The sequence below is a fragment of the Curcuma longa genome, chromosome 7, assembly GCF_044706935.1.
Source record: "Curcuma longa cultivar G26 ecotype Majalengka, Jawa Barat chromosome 7, ITB_CL_G26_1.1, whole genome shotgun sequence".
Lineage (NCBI taxonomy): Eukaryota > Viridiplantae > Streptophyta > Magnoliopsida > Zingiberales > Zingiberaceae > Curcuma > Curcuma longa.
This window is the reverse complement of record NC_133867.1, coordinates 7,734,015-7,760,636: the sequence shown is the minus strand read 5'-3', so window position 1 is coordinate 7,760,636 and position 26,622 is coordinate 7,734,015. Positions and strand designations below refer to the sequence as shown.

General features: G+C 33.1%; 1 protein-coding gene across 2 annotated transcripts in view; it reads left to right on the top strand.

Moving 5' to 3' along the window:
* Positions 1-7,242: 7,242 nt before the first annotated feature.
* LOC141831933 (glycine--tRNA ligase, chloroplastic/mitochondrial 2) overlaps positions 7,243-26,622 on the top strand; it is a 35,216-nt gene continuing 15,836 nt past the window's right edge. For both annotated transcript variants that reach the window (XM_074719360.1, XM_074719361.1), the window contains exons 1-16: positions 7,243-7,521; positions 8,204-8,254; positions 8,561-8,628; positions 11,052-11,133; positions 11,254-11,317; positions 13,639-13,694; positions 13,799-13,876; positions 15,721-15,795; positions 15,871-15,941; positions 20,099-20,215; positions 20,294-20,395; positions 21,740-21,860; positions 22,337-22,420; positions 22,722-22,808; positions 24,597-24,698; positions 25,394-25,457. In XM_074719360.1, the coding sequence (XP_074575461.1) occupies positions 7,252-7,521; positions 8,204-8,254; positions 8,561-8,628; positions 11,052-11,133; positions 11,254-11,317; positions 13,639-13,694; positions 13,799-13,876; positions 15,721-15,795; positions 15,871-15,941; positions 20,099-20,215; positions 20,294-20,395; positions 21,740-21,860; positions 22,337-22,420; positions 22,722-22,808; positions 24,597-24,698; positions 25,394-25,457 (1,492 nt within the window). In that variant the 5' untranslated portion in view covers positions 7,243-7,251. The remainder of the gene's footprint in view (positions 7,522-8,203; positions 8,255-8,560; positions 8,629-11,051; positions 11,134-11,253; positions 11,318-13,638; positions 13,695-13,798; positions 13,877-15,720; positions 15,796-15,870; positions 15,942-20,098; positions 20,216-20,293; positions 20,396-21,739; positions 21,861-22,336; positions 22,421-22,721; positions 22,809-24,596; positions 24,699-25,393; positions 25,458-26,622) is intronic.

The window sequence follows — 26,622 nt, the reverse complement described above, 5'->3', positions numbered from 1 at the left end:
GGTTTTAAAGAAGCGAAGGATTTTAAAGAATTTATATACATAAAATTTTAATTATTTAATAAATTAATTTTCAAATTATATAATTTATTAACGGATTATTTTATATTTAAAAATATATTAATTCTGTATTCTATATTATTTTTGTTTATAATTTCATAGTAAATATTTTCATAACCACTTTATCTAATTATCTCTGATTTATATAAATTTAAAATAGATTTTATTTTCATTTACATAATTTATCACTAATTTATATAAATTTAAAATGAATTAAAAATAAATCAACAATTGATAGAGGATTAAAAATATCAAATAACAAATCAAAATAAATGTCAAATTGAGGTTATCACCACATGAGTTAGTCACGCACGTGGCCAAACCAACAATCAAGGTAGAGGATGAGCTATCGCGCGAGATTGTCTCAATAACATAATATGATTGCAGGCGACAGAGGAGAAAAAAAAAGATAGAGATTAGTTTAGAATCGGAAAGATATGCGAAAAGAAGATAACAGATTAATAGAGAATAGATTTTTAAATTTTTTTAATATTTATTTTTATTAACATAAAAATTATCTAATAAATCTCATTTTAATTTTTATAAATTTAAAACAATTTTTGTTTAAATTTTTTTTAAATAGATTTTTTGCAAATATAATTTTATTTTAGATATATTTTATTAAGTAAAACAAATTATTAATTTTATAATAATTTACTAAAATTTAAAATAGATTTTTATTTATAAAAACATTATATGTTGAAATTCATTTCAAATGTTACCTTTAATTTCTTTTCAAATATTATAATTTATTAAAAAAAGATTAGTAATTTCATAATAAAATATAAATCTAAAATAAATTTTATTTTTTCCAAAAATCTCTCTAATTTATATAAATTTAAAATATTTTCTATCTATCTCAAATTTTCATTAAATTTTAAATAGATTTTTTCAAAGCATACTATCTCAAAATTTCATCTTTTTTGTTTATAAAAATTTATATATAATTTTTATTTCAAATTTTATCTTAAATATTTTCTCAAATATTATAGTTTATTAAAATGAAACAGATTAATAATTTCATAGTAAATTTGTTTCTAATTTATATAAATCTGAAATTAATTTTTATTTTCATTCAAAAATATTTGTCACTAATTTATATAAATTTAGAATGGATTATTTTCTATCTTAATTTTTCATTAAATTTTAAATAAATTTTATGACAAAAATTATATGGGACCAATTCTGTTTATAAGTTGTATTTCTTTTTATTTATATAAATGTATTCATAATTCCATCTCAAATTCATTTCAAATTGTATCTCAATTTTTTTTAAATATTATATTTTATTAAAATGAAACAGATTAGTAATTCCATCTGTCTCTGATTTATATAAATGTGAAATAGATTTTATTTTAATTTAAAATAATTTATATAAATTTAAAATAGATTATTTTCTATCTCAATTTTTCATTAAAGTTTAAATGAATTTTGTGATAGAAATTATACGGTTTCAAATTTTGTTTGTAATCTGTATTTATTTTTGTTTATAAAAATTTGTTTGCAATTTTGTCTCAAATTTATTTCAAATTTCATCTCAATTTTTTTAAATATAATATTTTATTAAAGTGAAACGGATTAATAATGTTATCGCAAGTCTGTCACTAATTTATCTAAATCTGTAATAGATTTTATTTTAGTTTAAAATAATTTATATAAATTTGAAATAGATTATTTTCTGTTTCAATTTGTTATGAAATTTTAAATGAATTTTTGGATAAAAATTTTACTGGTTTCAAATTCTATTTATAATATGTATTTATTTTTGTTTATAAAAATTTATTTGCAATTTCATCTCAAATTTATTTCAAATTTTGTCTCAATTTTTTTTAAATATTATATTTTATTAAAGTGAAACTAATTAATAATTTTATAGCAAATCTATCACTAATTTATCTAAATCTGAAATAGATTTTATTTTATTTTAAAATAATTTATATAAATTTGAAACGGATTATTTTCTGTTTCAATTTGTTATACAATTTTAAACAAATTTTTGGACAAAAATTATATGGTTTCAAATTATATTTATAATCTGTATTTATTTTTGTTTATAAAAATTTATTTACAATTTCGTCTCAAATTCATTTTAGATTCCGTCTCAAATATTTTTTCAAATATCATATTTTATTAAAGTGAAACGAATTAGTAATTTTATAGCAAATCGTCACTAATTTATCTAAATCTAAAATATATTTTATTTTAGTTTAAAATATTTTATATAAATTTGAAATGAATTATTTTTTATCTTAATTTGTTATGAAATTTTAAACGAATTTTATGACAAAAATTATACGGTTTCAAATTCTGTTTATATTCTGTATTTATTTTTGTTTATATATATTTATTTATAATTTCATCTCAAATTCATTTTAAATTCCGTCTCAATTTTTTTTCAAATATTATATTTTATTAAAGTGGAACAGATTATAAATTTTATAACAAATCCGTCACTAATTTATTTAAATCTGAAATAAATTTTAATTTCTGTCTCAAAATTCTATTTCTGAAGCTCTATTTTCTTGTAGTGGAAGGGGGAGATGCATGCAAAGCAAACTCTCTGCAGTTCGATCCAAATCAGCAATCAATTTATAAACATTCAAACCAATGGAGACTTCATCACCCCAAAAAGGGCGAAAGATTCATTCTTTAACGTAGGCAGTCGAGTCTGATCACAACCGATCGTCGTAAACTTGCGTTATTGGGGTACTATCGAATGGCAACAAAGCCCACTCAGAGTGTGACTAGTCAGCTATATAATATGTCATCATCAGAGAGGACACAGTGTATAATACAAATAATATTGAATAGTAATAATAGAATTAACAAAACTCAGTATCATATAGAGATAAGCTATATAGAGAGCTTAGAAGATCATGGAGTTATTGTAAGAATTATAGATCATGCCCAGAGTTAAGCTTTATGTGTTTGAAATTTGAATGGAAAAAGGTTGATGGAAAGAGGAGATATTGTAGGATTTTAGTCTCACATTTGGAGTTTTTATGGTTAGATGTTTGGTTTATATTATTGCACAAGTATGTATGTTGTGAACAAATACATGGGAAGAGTCTTTTTCATGGGTGGGTGCGCAGAAGATGTCAATCCAAGGCCCGGATTACACTAAATCAAGTTGACTCATGTGCAAGCACGATCTGCGCATATCGAATGCCAGATTGATTAGTTTTAAGAACATTGTGTCATACGCAGTCCTCGACATTGCTTCTTCTCGATTTGGGCAGTCAAACGATCTCACTCTCAATTCAGCTGCGACATCCACTCAAGAATACTTCCCGAGCACTCGACATCTCCTCCCGAACACTTGGCACTCGGTTGATAGTAAGGAGTCAGGCATGTGTCTTCCCCGACTCGATAACATTCTCCATTGGCGCGGGAGCTCTGGGCATCTTAACCACCTCGAGAAACTTTCCAAGTACTCGACATTTGGCAATCCACTTAGGAATAGGTGGACTCTCTAAACTCGGTGATTCAACACTCAGAATACTCAACTGGCTCACCATTTGGGGGTACTCGCTTGGCTTCCCACTCAGACTCGAGAAACATCGGAATAGAAGTATTCCGGAGAGCTTGATTGCGACCAGAGAGGTCCCACTCATGTGCGGGCAATCTAGTAGCTCGCCCTAACCTTTAAAGTCGACAACTTGAGATTATCAGCTAAGGAGTTGTGTATAGCACGAAGAGAACGACTAAGAAGTTGTGCGAGCCCTGGATAAGAAGTACAAAACGGAAGATGTAGGGGTCAAAAGGTTCATCGTGGGTCGATTTCTATACTACAAGATAGTTGACTCTAAAACAATGGTCAGCCAAGTCTAGAAGCTTCAGGTGATCCTGTATGAAATTCACAAAAGACACGGTTCTAAGTGAAACCTTCCACATGGTTATGATCATTGAGAAGTTGTCTCTCGAATGGAAGGACTTCAATAACTACCCGAAACATAAGCAAAAGGAGATGAATGTGAAAGGACTCATTGTTAGATTTTGAATTGAGAAAGACAACAAGAGTTCAGAGAGAAAGATATTCTCTTAGACTACTGTAAAAGTTAACGTGGTTGAACATAGTCAAAACTCGAAATGGAATAATTTGAAGTCTTTTAAAATGAGACCCAAAGGAGGCATAAGCAAGAAGTTTTTTGAAAAGTGCTTCAATTGTGATCCAATCAGTCACAAATCCTCGAAGTGCAGAAAATGAAGAAGAAGCAAGAGATCAATCTGAACAAGAGATCAGAAATGGATGATCTCTTTCGTTTTTCTTGAAGGGCGCAATTGATTCTTATTTTACTCTTTTGGTAACAGTTAACATTTTCTCTTCTCTCTCCTTTGCATGCAACATTTCCTCTTTTTTTTTACATGCAACATCTTTTTTCTTAAATTAAATTAAACTTTAATAGATAACCCTCTAAATTTATTTAATTTTAAATTTAAACTTTAATAAATTTTTTAAAAATATAAAAAGAAGGAATTACAAATATTTTTTATTTTTTAATATCTTCTATTTTTTATTATCTAATTATAAAAGGAAAAAATTAAAATTAAAATTAATAATGAGCGTTAATTTTATTAATAAAAATTAAAAATAAATTTGTTGTTAATTTTTAAAAATCAATGTCATAATTTAAATACAACATCACTGTAGTATTGGTTTATGAAGACGAACACCACAATGGTGATAGCTTTAAGAAACTAGCACTACAGTATTGTTCTTCTCATACACTATGATGTTGATTTTCAAATATCAATACCATTGTGGTGTTGGTCTTTTAAAACCAGCATCATAGTGCTCTGAAAATTTCAAATTATTTTGAGTACTATTGGAAGGGCTTTTAAAATAGTAAATGAGGCTTATTCAAATTAAGGTTCACCTAATAACCCCACAGGAGTTGAAATGAGCCCGATCAAAATTTTCTAAGTCCATCAATGAGTTTTGACCGAAATCCATTGATGGACCCTGATGACTTAAATTTTTGAAATTTTGCAATGAGATGGAAGTGTAAAGTGTGTAGAAGATAAACATGATGAGAAATCCTGATTCTGAATCTCCTACGTGAAGTTATAGGTCTGTGCCAATTGATAAAAAATTTGAAACTTCCTGAACCTTTTGAGTAATATTGAGAATCTTTTATGATGATAACGGAAGATACATTTGGACTCCTGGGCACTGCATGAACCTACATGAGTTGGAATGAACCCAATCTGAATTCTCTAAGTCCATCAATAAGTTTTGACTAAAATCTATTAGTAGACCTGGGGTACTTGAATTTCTCAAAATTTACAATTAGATGAGAGAGGTTAGTGTGTAAAAGGAATATATAATACCCAATCATGATCCTATGACACGTAGGCGAAGTTATGGTCGTGTGCCAACTAACACAGACTGTAATGTTGATTTCTGAAAAACTAACATCATAGTGGTGATGATCTTCTAAAACCATCACTACAATGTTGATTATTCTCACACATTGTGGTGTTGATTTTTAAAATTTCAAACTTTAAAGTAATTGACACATACATATAAATTATCGTAGGGATGTCAGAATTAGAAATGGACACTGTATATAACTTCACTGCACTATCTTCTTCCATTACATGCCAACTTTTTAAAAATCTAAATTCCCTAATTCATCAATGAGTGTTGGTTAAAATGTATTCATGGACTTAGAGAGCTCTAATCAGACTCATTTAACTCTTGTGGATTTATTAGGTGAATTTGAGTTCAAATAAATCATTGTTTAATGTTTTAAAGCTCTCTCATCGGTGCTTGAAATGATCGAAACTTTAATGATATTGTGATGTTGATTTTCAAAGACCAACACTATAGTAGTGTTGATATTAAAAAACCAACACTACAATATATGAGAAGAACCAATGATGTGTTAGTTTCTGAAGACCAATATCATTGTAGAGCTGGTCTTCAAAAACCAACATCACAACAATATTATATTTAAGTCGTAGTGTTGGCTTTTAAAAATCAATACCAAAGTTATTTATTATTTTTATTAATAAATTAACTATTGTTATTTATTTTTTATTTATTTTTTTATAATTATATATTAAAAAAATAAAAAGATATTAAACTTTTTTAAAAAAATATTTTAAATACCTTATTAACCCTTTTTTATTTTTTTATTTTAAAAAATAAAAAATAAATAAATTTAGAGATTATCTATTAAAATTTAAAGTAAATTTTAATTTAATTTTAGAAGAAATAGAAGAGAAGAAAAATGAAAAAGAAGATAAAAAATGTTATATATAAAGGAGAGAAAAAAAAAGTTAGTTGATAGAGAGGGAAAATGAGAATCAGATGTGTCTTCTGGGAAATCATTCTTAAATTTTAGATGTATCTTTTGAAAATTTATCAATTTAATAGGTTCTGATGAGATTTGAAAGCTTGTTGCCTAAGGAGGCTCGGGACGACCCATAAAAGATTTATACTAGCCACTAGGGTAAATAAAAAAATATAGATGAGTTCCGACGAAAGGTTCGACATTATAAATTTTTAAAACTTCCTAAATGTAATGTGCCCTGTTTGAGATTTGAACCTTCATTGTCTGAGAAGTCCGTCCCACATCTTAATTACTATCACATCATAGCCCTGAGGGTGACATTATCCTTATTTTTTTTTTCTATGATTAAGTCTCTAATTTTTATGATTTAATTAATTTTGAAGATGATATATCCTGTTTCATAAAAGTTTCTCACTCACTACCAAAGTAAATCCGAAAACACACACAACTCTACACCCAACAACCAACGTCATAAAATTTTCATTCCACCCAAAAAAAATATAATACAATGTGTTATAATTAAAATTCGAAACATAGACACTTGAGTAAATCATCTAGCACTTTGCCATTTCACAGTTACCCGGAGGCGTGTCTTATAAATGAAGCTCTCGGGGTATAGCTTACCCCTATCTTTGTGTCTTACAAATGAAGTCATGGCGTTTATGAATTTTGCTTATGATAATAAACGTGTATCACATTAAAAGTTTGTTCATTTTTATTTATGATATTTTAAATATATATAGCCTTTGTTTTTTCTTTCTTAAAGCTTCTTGGATGGATCACATGGGATGTGGTTGGCCACAAATCCGGGTTCCCTTCTTCCGGTGCGTGGGTTATCTTCAAACCTCTTCCCTCTTACTGGGTATCCAAACCTTTCCTCCTCCACTCTCATCCCATGGTGCTCCTCGCCCTCTCCTTCTTAGCTCCGCCGCTTGCCGTCGGAGTTCGTTCGCCTCCTCCTCCTCTCCGTGCGTGGAAACGAGCGGGAGACCATGATCGTCCCCGCAAGTTCCCTTTCTGCCGCAGATCGATCCCCTCCCTCCCAAGAGCCGACGTCTTCGCTACGATGGTGTCCTCTGCTGCTCCTCGATCTCAATCTGAATCCCCTAGAACCCCCGTCGAGTCTCCTGTGATTACCTTTCAGCAGGCCATTCAGCGTCTCCAGGTCTGCCGTCTGTTTCTAAGTTTATCTGCATTTCTAGTCCAGTAGCCCACGACTTTTGAGTACATTGTCTAGTCGAGGCTATTGTTCTCACTGAGAAGGGACGGATCAGGAAATTGGACTACAATACCTAGAAGAAAGGATGCATCAGTAGATTGCAAGTAAAATGCACGATGCTAACAATTATAAACTTGGAACAGAGGTCTAATATGACAACTTAAGCATCAAAAGTAATACAACTTAAGCATCTATAGCTTTCACATCAGCCATCATCTACGTTCCTTTTATTTTGTGTTCGTTTTATTGGTCATTGTCCAGTTGACTCTATTGATTTTCCTGTGAGGTACGAGTCTAGAAATTTGAATCTGATGGCAAGAAGATAGGACGCATCTGTTAATTTATTGCCACTGGCAATTCATAGATCAAGGAGCCAATATGCTGATTGATAGCCCTTTATACACCAATCCTAAGCTCTTGGTATTCGGCTTAATATTTAGCATCCATTACTCTAGTTTAATTGGTAATCATATGCAATATTACATGTTTTGAGCTGTAAGATGGAGCCTCCAATCTGTGTACCATTTATGAATAGCTGTTAGTCGAAGGCCTCAGTTCGTATACAGTATACTATATTTATCGCTTTAATTTTATTAGAGATCCCTTATCATTTTCAGTAAAACTGTAGGACTATTGGGCTTCTGTGGGGTGTGCCATAATGCAATGCAGCAATACTGAGGTATTCTTTAAACTTTTTACAGTGATCTTTCTTAATAAACATCATCCTTAGATTGCAGGCATATACTTTTTCAAAAGCCATTATGAGTGTTTAGCCATTTTTGCGATACATATGTATCCCATGGAATATACTTTTTAGTTTAATGAATACATGTGGTGCATCAAGACAACCCCACGTTGAGTAACTTGTATAATCTTGCGATATTATAATATTCATACGCAGAGTTTGACAAGTGAAGTGTTCTGTGTTTGCTATCCCTATGATGATACCTAACTTTCCTTGAATTGTTGTTAATTGATCTATTAGGTTGGAGCTGGGACAATGAATCCATCAACATTCTTGAGGGTATTAGGTCCAGAACCATGGAATGTTGCGTAAGTGCACTTTTGAGTGATTATATCCTATTATTAACGCTTGCACCGTTCCTTTCCATGCTCCATTAATGTTTTGACAATGCCTTATTTTTTCGACATTATTAAGGAGGGAACAGACTTTGAAGGACTTATGCCGAACCATTCCTTATTCAAAAGTGGCACAATTTTTTCTTGTATATAAAAAAAAATGTGCCCAAAATTAGTATAGCTAATAGCATATGCCCTATATAAGATTTAAATGTTACTAACAATATAAGGTAGAGATCTTAAACGAGCAGAGCAGTTGAAATCAAGTTGTGCTAAATATGACATGAGATCAAGTAATTGCATGGCCTATGTAGTGGGTCGAGGATGGTCATGAGCCTAGTATGATCTGTAAGCTATCCTTTTAAATAGTTTTTCAATATAAAACTTTTCACATTAGCCTTTAATCCATATAATAATTAAAAAAAAATAGAGTGGTGTGGTCATAGGCTGCGCCTGACGCATTCCATCAGAATCCATGCTGGGACAACATGACTTTACCATAATATAGCAGATTTTTGTGCTTGGGCCAAATTCATCGACACCTTTATGCCATGGTGGTTAGTGCAAGGTCGTGAGATGCCTTTTTATAACAAGGGATAATATATACTAAATGCAGCAATACATGGGAACATATTTTATATTTCTTGAAACATTTTGCAAACATGAAACTCATGTTGTATACATTATACAAGTTTTCAAGTATGATAAAATCCAAGGATATGACATAATGGAACAACTATTCATTTTTACAGTTTACACTTTGCCTTGTGACAAGAAACATTATCATTCTTTTAGGAAGTCTGCAAGCAACTTAACCATTTCATAAACATTCACATACACCATCAGTATCTGCAACCCATTACAACTATTTTACATTTTTGCCAAACGTTATGCATTCTTGAAATGCAAAATACCTTAGTTACTTACAAATTGTGCTATTGATTTGTTGACATCTATGGTCATTCACATCTGCAAAATCTATTGACAATGACATTCAACAATATTGTTTTGTGTGTGTCCTCTCATCCCCATGGACAACAAAATCTTTATCCATCTCAATCAGATGTTAATTCTCCTCAATGTTGTTAGTTTGCCAAGGAGGCCACACTATGTTTTGAAGTTGACAATATCACCGTTGACTTTGTCGCTCCTACTTCTTCCTTTGGACTCAAGTTTGATGCACCTTGCGTCTTCCATTAATCCACCATTGCCTCTCCAACTGTTGCCTTTGCCTTGGTTGCTCCTAACTCTTTTGTAGTATATTGCATCTACCATGCAAATGCAACCTCATTGCCAGCCTACTTTTATTATTTTGCATAGAATGCAGTAACGCACAGTGTCTTCACTTTGTCGTCATCCTATCAAAATACTCTTAACCAATTTCTACAAAACATCCTCAAATTCACTAGTACATAACACATACTCGCTTCAGCCAGGGATATATACATATCCGTCTAAATATGTAATACCCATTTTTTAATTGTTCTTCTACCCATACCCATTGTAACATCCTTGTGAAGCAGCTGCCGATTGTTAAGCTCTCTTCAGCCAAGGATATACTCATTCTCGTCTAGATATCTAATATTCTCATTTCACTGCTCTTCTATCCATACCCTTGTAACTTCCTGATGAAGCAGCTGCCTATTGTCAAACTCCTGAAAACTACAAACTCCTGAAAACTAATCTTTGTCTATCGCAATTCTATCTAGAACTTTGACTGTTAGTGCCGGGTCACATAAATATGCTCCCATTTAATCATTTGGTCCTTACACTATTGGCATGGATCTCAATTATCCATGCTAATTTCTTAGTCTCTCTCTCTCTCTCTTATCTTACATCTCCTCCTTGCTCTTTGAAAGAGTGGACAATGGAAACATAATCTTCTGTTCTCATGACATTTTTTCCCCACCTTTACTCTCGATAAGAGAATATCAAAACATTTCTTTTTATCTCTCTTTAATCATTTTCTTCTCTTTTCTCCTCCTCTCAGGCATAGATGTTTGTTTCCTGTCGTGTTCACAGACTCCAATTCTCCTATGCCTTACATTTAAAATCAAAAGAGATTCTATCTTTACCTTGCCTGTTAAACATAATATGATATCCTTACCAAACCTCTCATTGATTTTTTTTCTATTTTGTCAAACTTGATTGATTAACTATGCTCCAACTTGAGGAGTGCATTGGAACAAATAGTCTTAATTCTTTTGGACTATTAGTTATCATGCCAGGGGCTTTTATATTTGGTGTAGCTACTCACTTGTCGAATGAGTTTAATTATTCTTTCCTTTTAAGTGTTACCACAAACATAGCCTTGGCACCAGTTTATTTGAACATAATCCTCTTAATTTGTTCCTTAAATGCTCTGATCTGTTATTGATGCCAAAATTTTGCTAAAGGTACGTGGAGCCTAGTGTACGACCAGATGATAGTCGATATGGTGACAATCCTAATAGGCTCCAACGTCACACTCAATTTCAGGTTTGATTTAATTTCTTGTCAACAGTCGCTTAAGATTGATATAACTTGCGAAGACATTTTTGTTCGATTAATCATCCAAGTTGTTTTTACTAATCTTTTGAAATTTATTTAAGTCTGCAGGTTATCCTGAAACCTGATCCTGGAAATTCACAAGAACTATTCATTTGTAGCCTTTTGGCACTAGGTGAAGCACATAATACTTGGTCTGAATTTTATTTTATCAAGATGTTTGTATTTTCCAATTTTCCAGTTCAATGCTACATCAATTATCATAAGTGATTTCTATTTGATTCTGAAACTAGAAGGCTAAGGCAACGACCATGCAACACAAATGAGAATGTTGATCGATCCATGTGTATCAACCATCAGTCACATGGTTTTGTTCCTCAGAAGAAGTGAGAATCTTAAAAATAGCAATTGAATGAGCGGATCTAGTTGATAGGCCTTATAACTAGGTATCCAAGACTTGGTCAAACATTTTACTGGGCTTGTGAGAACTTGGAAAATATTATTAACATAAGCTTTTATGTCTAAAAATTTAGGCTTGTGCAGATTTATCTTATCAGACCAATTTATATTGGAAAAAACTGAAAGTTCTAATAGTGTTCTGCATCATTGTCCTCCACTAATAATAAATCAAACTTGTTATGTGATCTTCATTTTTATTTTTATTTTCATTGGTTGTCCCTTCCAATAAATGAGAAAATACTGCAACCTACTACAAGTTCGACATTTTGTCTAACGTCCCACCTTGATCTTATTTTTCTGAACACTAGTGCTAAAGATGAGAATGTTGAGGATGATTGTGCTCCTTTTTTTTTTTACTTCCCCGAGTAAGCAAGACTTCATTATGTTCTACAACACTTGCATTGACATTTGTGGAGATTGTCTAGCCATTGTTCACGCCCCTATGCACTTTAGTGCTATTTTGCACCTTGATGTCATTAAGGTAATTAACTTATTGAGTAAAGATAATAGTCCTCTTTCAAGTTTGGCTATTGTAAAGCGATTGTTACGTCCTAGAGTAACTCATGTAGGTTAGGGGTAAAGGTGTGATCCAAGGAAGGGATGTAAGTGTGGGCATGAATTATCGAGTTCTAGAATGTTAAATATGAGAGAGGGACAAAATATTACATTCTTGACTTCAAAAGTGTCTTCAAGCATGCCCAGGCAATTTTTCTCCTCTACAACACATTGCCAGGATTACAGCCTTCGGGTAGTGTAATTCAGCAGTTACACTTCACAGAAAACACTCCTCTCCCTTGGGTTAGCTTATGCTTTCATGGCTCTCCCTCTAGTAGTTTTCACTTTATGACCCATTGAACAGCTGCCCTGCTCTTTTGACTTCACTATGTGTGTGGATTTTGACTCTGTTATGCACACGGTTGGTTCAGATTGCACTCCTCATGGGGCGGTGCTCCTTTATTGGCTATGGTCTGACCACTATGAACCTTAGGCTTTTGTTCCTAATTCTCTCCACTCCAAACTTTGTTATGCATGTGACCACCACTCTCCTTCATACCTTTCTCCTATATGATCACCACTCCCCTTTTGACTCTGCTTTGCACACAACCACTGCTCCCCTTTCAGCTCTAGCCATGAGCATGACACATGGAGAAAGGTTACTCTGCTTGATGGGAGCGATCTCAGACAGGCTTCCACATGGGTTTGTTCCTTCTTGTGTATGCAGAGCCACCTCCTTTGTAGCATTCACAAGCTCAAGGTCTCTGCTCTAGTCCACTATCACACAGTCCATTGCCTTGCCAAATATTGCAACATGGGTGAGGCTTGCCTCCTCTCCTCCATCACTGCTCTTTGTAAGCCCAAGTTGCCTGTCTTTCACACTGCCAAAGCAGCATGCCCAAAAGGATAATCCTCTTGATGGAGGTGATCTCGATAGATTCTCACAGGGGTGAGTTCTTACTCATGCTACATGGAGCTGTGGATCCTATGCCTACTCATTCTTCAACACGAGAAGCAGAAAGTCATTAAGATTGATGATGGCAAAATTAATAATACTTGGGCTGGGTGTCAGTCACAGTTAAAAAAGAAATAGGGGGTGGTGCATCCATTCAACCTCAAGTTGTATATTGGCTATAATGGGCTAGAGATCATGCCAGAGTTGAAGTCAAAAAATGCCATTTGATGTCATTGATGATGGTGACAATTACAACAACAAAAAAAGATGGTTAGTTGCAGCTCATTGTGCATTTCCTCTTGCTAGTTTATTTGAAGGCTGAAACAAGGATTACCATACCATGACAAGAGTGAGCACAATGAAATTTATGGATAACTTGCTAGTATCTTATAACTTGTACTTAACAGAGGGCAAATTAGTATCTTATGATACAAAGGTACAGAAGTTTTGTTCAGCGCAAATTTTATATTCAAATGTAAAAGGGTAGCCATTAATGGATAGAGTTGCTATATCATTTCTGTTTCTTTTGTCTCTTTTTAATATATAAGTTGTTTCTTAATTTTCTTCTGTTTCATTTCTCTGCGCAGGAATTGATGTAGATGAGCACGACATTCGTTTTGTGGAGGACAATTGGGAAAGCCCTGTAAAGATTATCATTTTTGATTTTTTTCCATTCTGGATTTTCTATTCTACATAGTGGTGGAATTATACCATAGAGATTGTATTGAGTTGTTGAATGATTGATAGGTTCTTGGTGCATGGGGATTGGGTTGGGAGATATGGATGGATGGGATGGAAATTACACAATTCACATACTTTCAGCAGGTATTTTGGTTCTGTAATCTCTAGGTAATATTGTTTGTTTTTCTAGGAGATTGATATTGTTACATTTCTCATCTTGTTCCTTTTTAATAACAAACTAGGATCACTCCTATCATTGTTAAGATAGTCTTACTCATAATTAGTTTCTTATACACTTTTGGATAAATGGAGGGTAAATACTATATAAGAATAAGGGAGACGTACAAAATTGTGCAATCTATAGGGGTATTAAATTAACGAGTCATACCATGAAACTTTGAGAAAGAGAAATAGAAAAAAGATTAAAGAAGGAGATTATGGTGACTGAAAATCAATTTGGGTTCATGTCTGGAAGGTTAACAATAGAAACTATACATATTCTTAGGTAACTAATTGAAAAGTATCGGGAGTAAAAGCAAGATCTACACATAATATTTATTGACTTAGAAAAAACTTATGATAGAGTCTCAAGAGAAATTATATGGAGAATTCTAGAAAAGAAAAGTGTTAGCGTAGTATATATTGAACTAAATAAGGATATGTATGAGGATATAACAACCGGAGTGAAAATTTCAGGCGGATTAACTGAAGCATTTCCAATAAGGATAGAGTTACATCAATGACCAGCTCTAAGTCTTTATCTTTTCACATTAATCATGGACGAACTCACTGAACATATTCAAGATACAGTACCGTGGTGCATGTTGTTTGCAGATGATATTATTTTGGTAGATGAGGGAGTAAATGCTAAACTAGAATTTTGACGGGAAACACTAGAAGTGAAAGATTTTAGGCTTACTAGCAATATTAGACTTAATGAGTTGTCTAGAACTGAGAGCTTTAAGTATTTAGGATAATTTTTGTATAATGGAAGGATTAGGACGAACTCACTGAACATATTCAAGATACAGTACCGTGGTGCATGTTGTTTGCAGATGATATTATTTTGGTAGACTAAACTAGAATTTTGATAGAAGTGAAATTTAAATTTATATGAAATTTAAATTTAGCAATATTAGACTTAATGAGACAATTGTTAAGATAGAAGATGTCAAGTTGTCTAGAACTGAGAGCTTTAAGTATTTAGGATAATTTTTGTAAGATAATAGAGGGATTAAGAGATATGCTTTGTATAGAATACAAGCAGAATGATTAAAATGGAGGAGAGTGTCAGGTGCTTTATGTGATCGTAAAGTATCTTTGAAACTTAAAAGAAAGTTTACAAAAGGGCGGGTTCATTTGCTATGTTATATGACGCTGAATGTTGGGCTATGATTCGAGCACATGAGCAGAAGTCAGAAGATGAGAGTTGCACATATGAGGATGTTAAGATGGATGTGTGGACATACGAGGATCGACAGAATAAGAAATGAGAGCATTAGAGAGAAAGTCAGAGTTGCATATATTGAGGGAAAATTTCGAGAGACACGTTTAAGATGGTACATATATGTACTTAGACGACCAATAAATATTCCAGTTAGGCGATGTGAAATTATGATAAATATGCACATCAAACGAGTAAGAGGAAGACGAAAAAAGACTTGGTTAGCAACAATAAAACAAGATAAAATTTATTTAAGTATAGATGATGATATAGTAGGGGATAGAGCCTAATGGCGTAGAAGGATCCATATAGCCGACCCCATCTAATGGGATAAGGCTTTGTTGTTGTTGTTGTGTATACTTTTGGACCAGCTCACATCATTTAATTTATTGCTGTTTATGTCATAATTTATTTTGTTATGTTGAAACTGTCTGTATCTTCCAATGCAATATAATATTGGCATCCTTTATCTCTCTTTTAATGTAATATTAGGCTTTGTCCTTATTACAGACCAATTTTTGTTTTTTTTCCTTTGGGTTTTCAGGCTGGCAGTCTTCCACTTTTGCCGATTTCAGTGGAAATAACTTATGGCCTTGAAAGAATCCTCATGCTTCTTCAGGTAAAGATTACCTGCTTCAGAATACCATATAATTAATTTCTTGTTTTATTATTCTTGAATGAGCATGTTTGACAGGGTGTCAATCATTTCAAGAAAATCCAGTACGCAGATGGAATTACTTACGGAGAACTGTTTCTGGAAAATGAGTAAATTTTACACCTATAATCAAACTTCTTGAGTATTTTTTTCACCTTAATTTTATCAGGTTTTCCAACTACTACTACTGAAGTGCTACTTCGTTTCTTATGAATGCTTGTTTCTGATCTCAGTACTAGAGTCATGTTTATCAGGTTGACATTGTTGTGCAATTGCTGAGTTGTAGTATTAGTGTCCGTGTATACCTAATCAACGACAATCCTTCGACGAGAGGCTTGTTAAGAGAATTTTTTCAGCAATCTTAGTCATCTATTAGCTTAGAATCTGACTGACCTTGATCCAATGCCATTTTCAAAATTTCTCATTATCCTATAATAAATTATCAACTATACTTTAGTAGTCACCTGTTTTACTTAATACTACAAAAATTTAGTAATTTAGTACAAGTCACCCTTCTAACTCACAAATCTTGCATCCGCCAGATCATTCGAGAGCAGATGTACACACAATACATGTTGTGTGGGTACAGGATAAGATGATCAACATTATCATTTTGGCTATCATCCTGAGTTTGATCTTTTTTCTCTTTCTTTTCAAGCCTTTACTCTTTCAATCCCTTTTCGACAGCCAATTTATGGGAAATTGTTGATAGCCTGGGGAGTAGGCAATGTAGTAAAATATGCTGGTTAATTTTGAGTGATATTTCCTTATCGTATTGACCTCATTTTTCTTTCCTCCTCTACCAATATCAACTCTCCACGAGCGACAACAATTGCTTACATATTGACCATGACTTGTGAGAGTATGCTGGTGGAAGAGTCCACCGAGGGAGATCCAACAGTGCCTCAACCATGTCAGGAGGTAAAGAACAGTCAATGTTGTCACCAACAGAGAGGTTGGTTGCTATTCAACTTAGAAACAACAATTTTTCTTTAAGAGATTGAAGTTTCTGGTTTGAAACTTCAGTCTTTGAGAATGGGTGGTGAGCTCAGACAATCCTTATCAAAGCACCTAAATGCACTAACATACCACTCCTAGCATGGATGACGGACCTTAGTGTGGGAAGAGGAGCAGTGCATTCTAAAGTAAGTACCAGTTGACCAAAGTTGCTCCAACATAGAGTAGTTGGAGCAACTTTGACCAAAGATACTCTAAGGAATTTTGATAACTACTCTATGTTGTAGCGATTTTGATCAAAACTGCTTCAATAGTATTTGACTAGTTTTAACCAAGTTAATTTTGGCCAAATTGGAGTAATTTTAACCAATATTTGAGCAGTTTTAACTAATGTAAAATAAGTTTTGATTATAATTACTTAGTAATTTTTAGTATGTCGGAACAACTTTGGCTAAAGCTGCTAAAACGATGCTGGAACCATGGTAATTTCGGGATATAGGGTCCTAGTTTGATATTTTTTCAAAATGGAGCACTCTTTTGATGATAATGCAAATAAAATGAGCCAAAATATGCAATGTTGATCTATGGTGGATATCTTTAAATTTGTTGGTGGTGGGTGTTGAAGGATGGTGTTGAAGGATGGATGACTTCCTTTTACTCTATCATTGTTCAGAAAGCTATCATGTTTGATTGATGTTGAGGATGAATTGGGATTGGTGGATATTGTGAAAACGGATTTTGTGAATTGTTGCTTTTTGATGGTCTATTAGTGGATATTTGATTTTATGGTTTTGTTGCATGTGAGACGATTATAAATGGAGTTCAACAAACTTTGAAGTGTTGCAGTCATAGATAATAGGTGCACTAGTAAGGTGTCAGGTCTGTCTTACTAAAAATATGCTGCAACAAACTTCCCCATATCCTGGATTCAATGACTTTGAGGTATAATCCCTTTAGTTGGTATGGCCGAAATATGCAATGTTGATCTATGGTGGATATCTTTAAATTTGTTGGTGGTGGGTGTTGAAGGATGGATGACTTCCTTTTACTCTATCATTGTTCAGAAAGCTATCAGGTTTGATTGATGTTGAGGATGAATTGGGATTGGTGGATATTGTGAAAACGGATTTTGTGAATTGTTGCTTTTTGATGGTCTATTAGTGGATATTTGATTTTATGGTTTTGTTATTAAGAAGTCATCATTGATGGTAGCATGGAGAGTGGCATGTGGGCGATATTTATAGATTTGATGAGTTGCAGCTGGTGATCTGGTGCCGGCGATCTTACGGTTGAGAGTGCCCTGTGGGTGATATTGATAATTTAGGCCAGTTGTAGTTGGTTATCAGATGATAAACTCGGGATCAATGATCTTCAGCACATGCTTATGATTGTTTACTCTAGTTGATTGGAAGTTGGTGATGTATTTCCTGTCGCTTTGTGAACGTCAATGGATGGATGATTGGGTTTTATTCTGGTGGAGTTGGCTCTATGTATTGTGCTAGATGGGGAGAGGGGGGGGGGGGGGGGGGGGGGGGTGGGGGGGGGTGAAATTATGGTACGTGTTTGATTAGTTGGTGGATTGAATTTTTCTTATGATAATTGAGTTTTACGTTTGAGCCGACAAAACCCAATGTGAATGTTGTGGCTATTGTTCCCATTTGAGAGTCAATAGTTTAATATAATCATTCAATCATGTTCAAGGAGTGAGATTTTGATGAAGTTGTATAGTATGTTAGCTTGATCTCAGTACATCTATGTTGACCAATCCTACTTGTTATAATTGGGGCTTGATTCAAATGTGTTTGTGTAGCTAGCTAATTGTGGTGAAAATCTAAACAGTTAGAGAATGTTGCTTTTACTCATGTTCCTATTCTCAGCTTGTTGCATTTATGTCATACTTGCTGTCAGGGATAGGAGTTAAGTGGTTATCAACATTTTAGGTATAATTTGAATCTATACTCAATGGAATATTTGCCACTGAAACTTGTTTAAATAACCCCTTAGGATTATAAAATGGCTATCTGAATCCAAGGGAAACCAATTTGAATGGGTAAAATGTGTTGGTAGTTGGTACCCCTGGGTACCCACAATTTTTTGTGAATCTAACCCAAACTGAGTATCATACATAATTAGGTACCTGAACCTGACTTAACTGAATGGATACCTGTGGATGTCTGATTATCTGGCACCCATTGCCATCCTTAAGTGCTATATTCCTTATTTGCCTTCCCCTCTGACTTTTTGTTGCCTCCAATTTCAGGTATGGTTGTCGAGGTTGTTGAGCTAGATCTTTCAGAAAATCTTTGTGATTGTCTTATCATGTGTACATTGAGATATGGTTCACTAGTAGTTTATAGAGTTACATTCAGAGGATATCTATAGCTAGGTAGATTGACCTTTAACTGAGCTTGAAATAAATGGAGAGGCCTTTATAATGTTCCACCATTGAGTTATTGTCTACTAGGAAAGGCAAGTCAAATGAAGGGTTGACAGCACGGATTCTCACCATATAAGTCATGATGGCTGTCATTTTGTATTAGGACATTGAAATTCAGAAGACAATAAGTCCTTTCTTACTAGCTACTATTCTAGTAAGTACCTACTGATCCAAGTTTATTATAACTTTCTGGATTATTTAATATCCAAAACTTAGTTATGTTCTATTTATATGCATAGTCAGTGAATTTAGACATCATAACATAAATTCCTAACATTCAAAAGGTCAAAATATTGGATGAGATTGGAGGTGGTGATGGTCGATTTGAAGGTCCTTCACTTTACTGTCTCAAATGGAAGGTTGGAATTTTAACTCACTATGATGCCAGTTTGGCCGATCATAAAAATCAGCCTTAGATAGGTAATTTAAACTCTTGCCTTCCATATGCAATGATGACATAAATTTTCTCAATGCTTTTCTTTGTCATCAATTTTAGTTACCTCCTTTGAAATTCTAAGGACAACTAAGTACTAGTAAGTACCTTTCCCTGTTTCATTAAACAAGTTTTTGGTTTCTGCAATTACTGATTCTATTGCTTAATGTTTTCTTTGAAGCTAACTTTTGTAATTTTGGATGCAAAGTCTTATACTTCTGATTTAAATTCTTTTTGTAGGTTTGAAATATACTTGGAAAGAAGGTTTTGTAATGTTTGACATTGTCATGGTTTAAACTCTAATGCATGATATGTAATATGACTGTGATTTGTTGGTCAACATCACACATTTATTATTAAATTGTAATATATTTTGTTGTCTGAGTTGTGTGAGGCATTTGGCTTTTGCTGTCATGATAACAGTGTTTAGTCTGTTTTAGGAGGGAAATGAGTGCATACTATTTGGAGCATGCAAATATTAGTCATATTCAACAATGCTTTGAGAATTTTGAAGACGAAGCCCTATCCCTCCTCGCTCTTGAACTTCCAATTCCTGCGTATGCCCAAGTGTTATTAACAGTAACTAATTTTCTCCATGAATTAGAATTGATTGTGACTTTTCTTGCTGCACTTAGGTATGATCAGCTTTTGAAGGCTTCTCATGCTTTTAATATATTAGATGCTAGAGGCTTTGTTGGTGTTACTGAACGTGCTAGATATTTTGCAAGAATGCGAAGGTAAGTCTGTTTTTCTTCTATTATTTTATGACTGCATATCTGCAATGGAGATTGACAACAAAATTATGAACATGTTAATTTGTATTAGTGCATTATGTACATAGCTCAACTTGGTAGTCTGTTCATATTGTTTATTGCTCAGCTGAAGTTTTGGCTATATTGTTGTTACTTTTAGTGATACTATCTGAAAAGACAACATTCTAGGTAACTTCTTCTACAATTTATAATGCCTCTATACATAAGATGTTTTTCTCCTTTTATAAGCCAAGGAGTTTGGATATAAAATCAACCAAATCTAAAGTTACCGAGTCCCAAAAGAGTAACATCTATTGAATTATCTATAATAACTGTAGCCTTCACTGATTTAATATGATGAGGTTGACTGAGACTGGGTTAAATTTGTTCTCCATAGTGGCTATTTTACCATTTGGATTAGCATAGTAGCTCATTGGTATTGATGACACATCCTTAGACGATCAATTCAACATATCATCAACTGTTCTGGTTGGTTGTACACTACAATGTGACAGCTCAACAAGTTAGAATACCTAGGTATGCTCCATCATGAAACTCTACTTATCATACCAAATCAGGCTCCACTGAATCAACAGTCTGAGAAATTAGTCTAATGTTTTTTGCTTCAGGTGATTACAATACAAATGGATACTCTCTATTTTGGACACCTTTGTGCATATGCGCCTTCAATTTGTTGAGAAAAATGTTGATACCAAGGTTGTTAGGGCAGTTAAGTGGGTTCAGATTATGGAAGACTTCTTCAATCATTCTTAGGTCTATTCTTTATGCAGAAACTCAGTAATGAGGAGGCAGACTTGGAGCCACTAGATTCACAAGTTATTTCATTGCGTTAAATTGATTGTACCTCATGACTATTATCTAAAGATATGTGTACTTAATTTTTAATCACAATTTATCTAAGCAAGTTGAGGAGATTTTTGTCTCTACAAGGTTTTAGGTCATGGTGTATGGTTAGCTTTTCTATTGTGCTTTGGGAGGAGGATGTGGACAAGAGACCATAAAAGCAATGTCTATCCACCCAATCCCCTAAATCAAGGTTATGAAGCATCTGACAACATCAATTACAATGGTTTTTCGGATGCAATATCATGAAGATAAAATACTTAAATGGATAACATAACTTAGCATTTAAGTGATTTTCTTATATGGAGTATCACATGCATACTTCTTAATATTTTTGTTAAATTAAAAATTTGAGTTGATGAATGACACTTTTTATCCACTAAAGTTTTCTTGAATTGTTAATCTTAAAAGATAAAGCTGCTATTAATCTATTTTTCAGTGCATATGTTTCTAAATGTGTTGCAGTCTTGCTCGGCAATGTGCTCAACTTTGGTTGAAGACACGGGAAGCTCTTGGGCACCCATTAGGATTTTCCAAGGAAAATGATCTCTTGTTTCAAAATCTTCCAAATTCCCAATTGCAGAAGGTTCATTCCTTTTCAAATTTTAGTCTTACTATGTTGCTTAATGGGCTATATTGGTCTTAGTTCTTGGTAAGTTGTAACACCTAAAGCAACAGCTGTCGATTGATAGGCCATTTCCATTAGTCATAAGCTCTGTAGGCCCTAAGGTGTGATGCCATAAACTGTCAAGTAAAAATCTCTTCCTTCCATATAGACATGTTTTAGTACCTGCACTTTTCTCTCTCGTTCCTTCCACCTTACACTCCTTTCCTACCCTCCCTTCCCCTTTCCCTCCTTCCTAGCAGACAGTGCTTTAAACAACTAGACTGGTTTGTCTGTTGAGTTGGAACTCTTTATGTTCTTTTGAATTAATTTAGAAGTCTTAAACTGTTTTGTCTTTTTTGCTCCAATGTTATTCATGAAATTGTGTTGGGTGTAAAATTAACAAAGGTTCATCATGTATAATTTTTTTTGGTCCCATTCTATTGCTTTACCACAAGGTATTGGAGCGTCCCGGAGCATTTGTTCTTGAGATTGGCACTGAAGAGATGCCTCCTCATGATGTAGTTGAAGCAAGTAACCAGGTATGTATTACACCTATAAAAAAGTAACTTCCTTATCTGGATAATGTGTTTCTCATAATTTATCCTGTAAAATGGGATGCTGTTTTGTGCTGTGTATCAAGCATTATATTTTGTGTTAGATATTACTAATTTAAATGATTATTTCACTGGATAATTATATCTTAGGGTCTTCCATTGGAGAATGTGTATCAAGCATTATATTTTGTGTTAGATATTACTAATTTAAGTGATTATTTTAGTGGATAGTTATATCTTAGGGTCTTCCATTGGAGTTTTCTCTTCCATTTTTTCCTCTTTGCAGCTTAGAAGTCTCACTGTGGAGTACCTGAAAAAAAGAAGACTGAGTTGTGGAGAAGTTTCATCATATGGTACACCACGCCGACTTGTGGTAACAACTTAAAGCTTGAAACTATCCTTTCAATATTTTTTACTATTTTTTTGAAGTGCAATTGCATCTTTTTTTGATTAAAACTATGATAGATGCTTTCTCTAACTTTGGTCCTGTTGGTATCTTAAGTTTCGATAATTGGATTTCTTTTCTTCTTTGATTGAGAAAAAAAAAAACTGATTGTGTCAGTTTAGTCACTCAAAAGTGATATCAGAACTTTTGATGCGTTTATTGTCTCTTGGAAGATGGCTTAAATTTTTGATCTGTTTATCTCTGTTGATGTAACAGGTTCTTATAGTAAACTTCAGACTGAAGATATCAATATCAGCCTATAGAAAACATTAGTAGTTTAACTAAGGAAAAATAATTATAATTGATTCAAGTATTATGGTGATATAATCTTGCATATAGGTCAATGGAGGGATAATATTCATAGTTTATGTGGCCAACCCTATTTTGTTTTTTTGTTTTTTGGTGTTTATGATAGACACATTTATGCAATATAATACATGTTTAAGATACAGACAATTACACACAGTTAATGCCCTTAATTTATCTTCTTTATTCAATATTAGGATTGGATTGAACTTCTTGATGATGATCCATATTATCCTGCTGCAAAAACTTAATATATTGGCAAAAAGTGAGATGAAATTTGGGAAAAAATTGAATTTGCTAGATGTAGAAGATAATAATTCTTAAAAATCATATTAAATGAAAAAATGAACATTGTGTTCTATTTAAAATCTTGATCACATGATATCACCATCATCATTAACTTAATATTGGCTGAGAAGATTCTATAAAAGGTGAAATGAAATTTGGAAAAAAACTGAATTTGTTAGATGTAGAAAATAACAATTTTAAAAATCATATTAAATGAAAAAAATGAACGTCATGTTTTATTTAAAATCTTGTTCAAGAAATCATGATCATCATTCTTTTCCATTTAAATATGACATTACTCACATAACATATTTCTTTGTACTCATCTAAAGAGGATTATTAACATCATCTTACCTCTGCCTTTCTTTCTCTTGTAACTACTAGTCTGTCTTCTAATGGAATGTCAAAAGTTTTCTGTTCCATTTTACCATACCTGTGAAACCTTGCAGGAATATACTCATCTTGGTGCCCCTTTGCTAGCAAAAGGTTTAAACTACATGATTTGTTTCTTCACTAGCTGATCAGTTGCTGTTACTCAATTCTATGAATGGAGTTGTTATATCATATATGTTTAAAACATAGTTCTGCTCATATCTTGGTATCGAATTACAATACCTCCAAGGTTTTGTTTATTGCTTTAGCTATTGATATACTAATTTCTGATATCGATAGACCATAAAGCAGTCACAAAATGACAATCAGTCAAACATATGCAATGTGTCTAACAAAAGTTTCAAAATTATATGTGGCATTTCACATTGCAGTTGCATGTGCTATTACAATATGCCGATCAATTGATATTCCAACAAACATGCTACAGTTGAGAATAAAGTGGTAAAGAATATTTGATCTAACTACTTTATGATATTCAAAGGAATATTTTTTGACCTGTTAGCAGCACATTGGACCTTTAAAGTTATTCTTGATCAAGCCCTTGAACATAGCCATTCTAAAATACTTAGGTTAATTATTAGTTTAAATTTGAAATAAAATGGATGAAGATTTGCCATTGTCATTTTCCAAATTTAAGCTGGTAATTGATATAATCTGCTTTGTGCTCAATTATTGTCTACAATGCTGCAATCAGTATACAACTATTAAACCATGTGGATCAATTCACAGATATTTGCTGAGAGTCTCAGTCATATGCAAGCAGAGAATGAGATTGAGATTCGAGGCCCTCCAGCAGCAAGAGCATTTGATCCCGAAGGAACTCCTACTCAGGTCTATCTTTGCTTCAGTTCCTACTAACTTATTTTAGTTAGCATGCCTCTTAAGAAGGACAATATGCTAAAATTTTCAAATTCATGTAACATCTGATGCTTCACCTTTTTTTAACTCAATATTTCTGTTTGGCAATTATGATGTCCTTTCAAGTAATCTAACTTAACTAATGTTTCTTTTATGGTGTATAAATGCTGTTTTGTGCACGTATATCTTAATGATTAATATTCAAATGAACATCATATATGCTAGTTTTGTGTGTATGAGTTGGATGATGAAAAGACTTCATTTAGGTATTAGATCTTTTGTGAAAGGGTTTTTGAAAGAAAACTGTTTTCCACTTTCCTAGAAATCTTCAATAATATATATTATAGTAATAGTAATTGACATTTCTTTTTTAGGAAGATAAAATACCCTGCTCATATAAAATTAATTTTCACTGCATCGAGAAGTAAAAAAAGGTGATTTTTTTCCTTCAAATTTTCTTTTTTTTCCTCTCAAAAACCTGGAAACAGAAAATTGTTAAACTGTTTATGTTAACAAACACATCCAATTACCTGACCTTTTCGAGGGCGGACAGCCAACTTTCATTGCTCAAATAAATTTTCTTGTTTATCATTTTCCTTTCTTTTCTTCAATGCAGAGCTTGTCGGTATTCATTATTATTGGATTAAAGTTTCTTCTTCTGTTGTCAGGCCGCCAAGGGATTCTGCCGCAAGAATGGCCTAACCATGGATGATCTATACAAGAAATTTGAAGGTCAGTCTCCCATGCATGCCATGCACTCACAGTTTGTGCATTAGTATTTCGATCTATCTATTGTACACTTTCTACTCCACCTTCACATCAAATATTTTTCTTCATTAAGGTCCCTTTTGTTTATTTGCCCAATGGAAAATAGGTGTCTTCATATTCTGTGATATCAACACTCCTCTGCAACTCTGATTATTTTCCGAAGTACTTTATTGATACTTGGTGCAACTTTTTGTTTGTGGTTCATAACAATCCTTGACTATAGGATCACCTCTTAACCACAAAAAGGAACCATTTCTAATCTCCCTTCCTGAATCTGGACCAAATAACAACATCCTATTCGAAATAACCTACTTATTTGCTCCAACCTACACTCATCTGAACATACCTTTAATCAACACTCCAACAACAGATCTGTTACCAAAATGATAGAGCAAACAATACAAGATCAGCACTTGACATCCTAAGGATATCAACTTAGTACTAGGAGTTGTAAAAGGAAGGCAGCTTACCTCAACTGCTGCTTCAGATCCATGCCAAAACTGTTGCCCACTCACTAAAATACAAGAAATAGGATCAATAAACCATAGTCAGCCCCCCAACATATCCATGTATGAACCACCTATATTAGAAGGTAAATAATGTATATGAACTGAAGGGCAATGTGTGTCATGAATCAAAGTGGGTAAAGTTACATTCTACCTCAATATCCATTGATTTGATTGAAGCCAGATCAACAGGTGTGACGAACATCATTCACAATCTTGGTGTTCGTGGACATTGACGCCTATTGACATTTCAGCAATCCGCATTGATGGGAAAAATCTTCTTCTTTACTGCCTTTCTTCACCATATTCCTCCTCTCGTTGATCAGTGCTGGCTGAGACCAGCTTGTATCTCAACACAGTATGTCAGTCAACAATGAAACTCTCCTTTCCATTTCAACCATCTAAATATTCTAGTAATTATATCTTCATTGTTATCTCTCTTTCTTTATATTAATTAATAGCTCCCTGATATCTCTCTTATAAGGGTTTCATGCCCATCCATCTTTAATACTCCCTTGCCTCTTTTCTTATTAGTGAAATTACATTTAAATTTTTTAATAGAATAATGCAAGTTTTGTAACCTACCTATTGGGAATGAAAGGTAAGAGGATGATAGAAAAAAC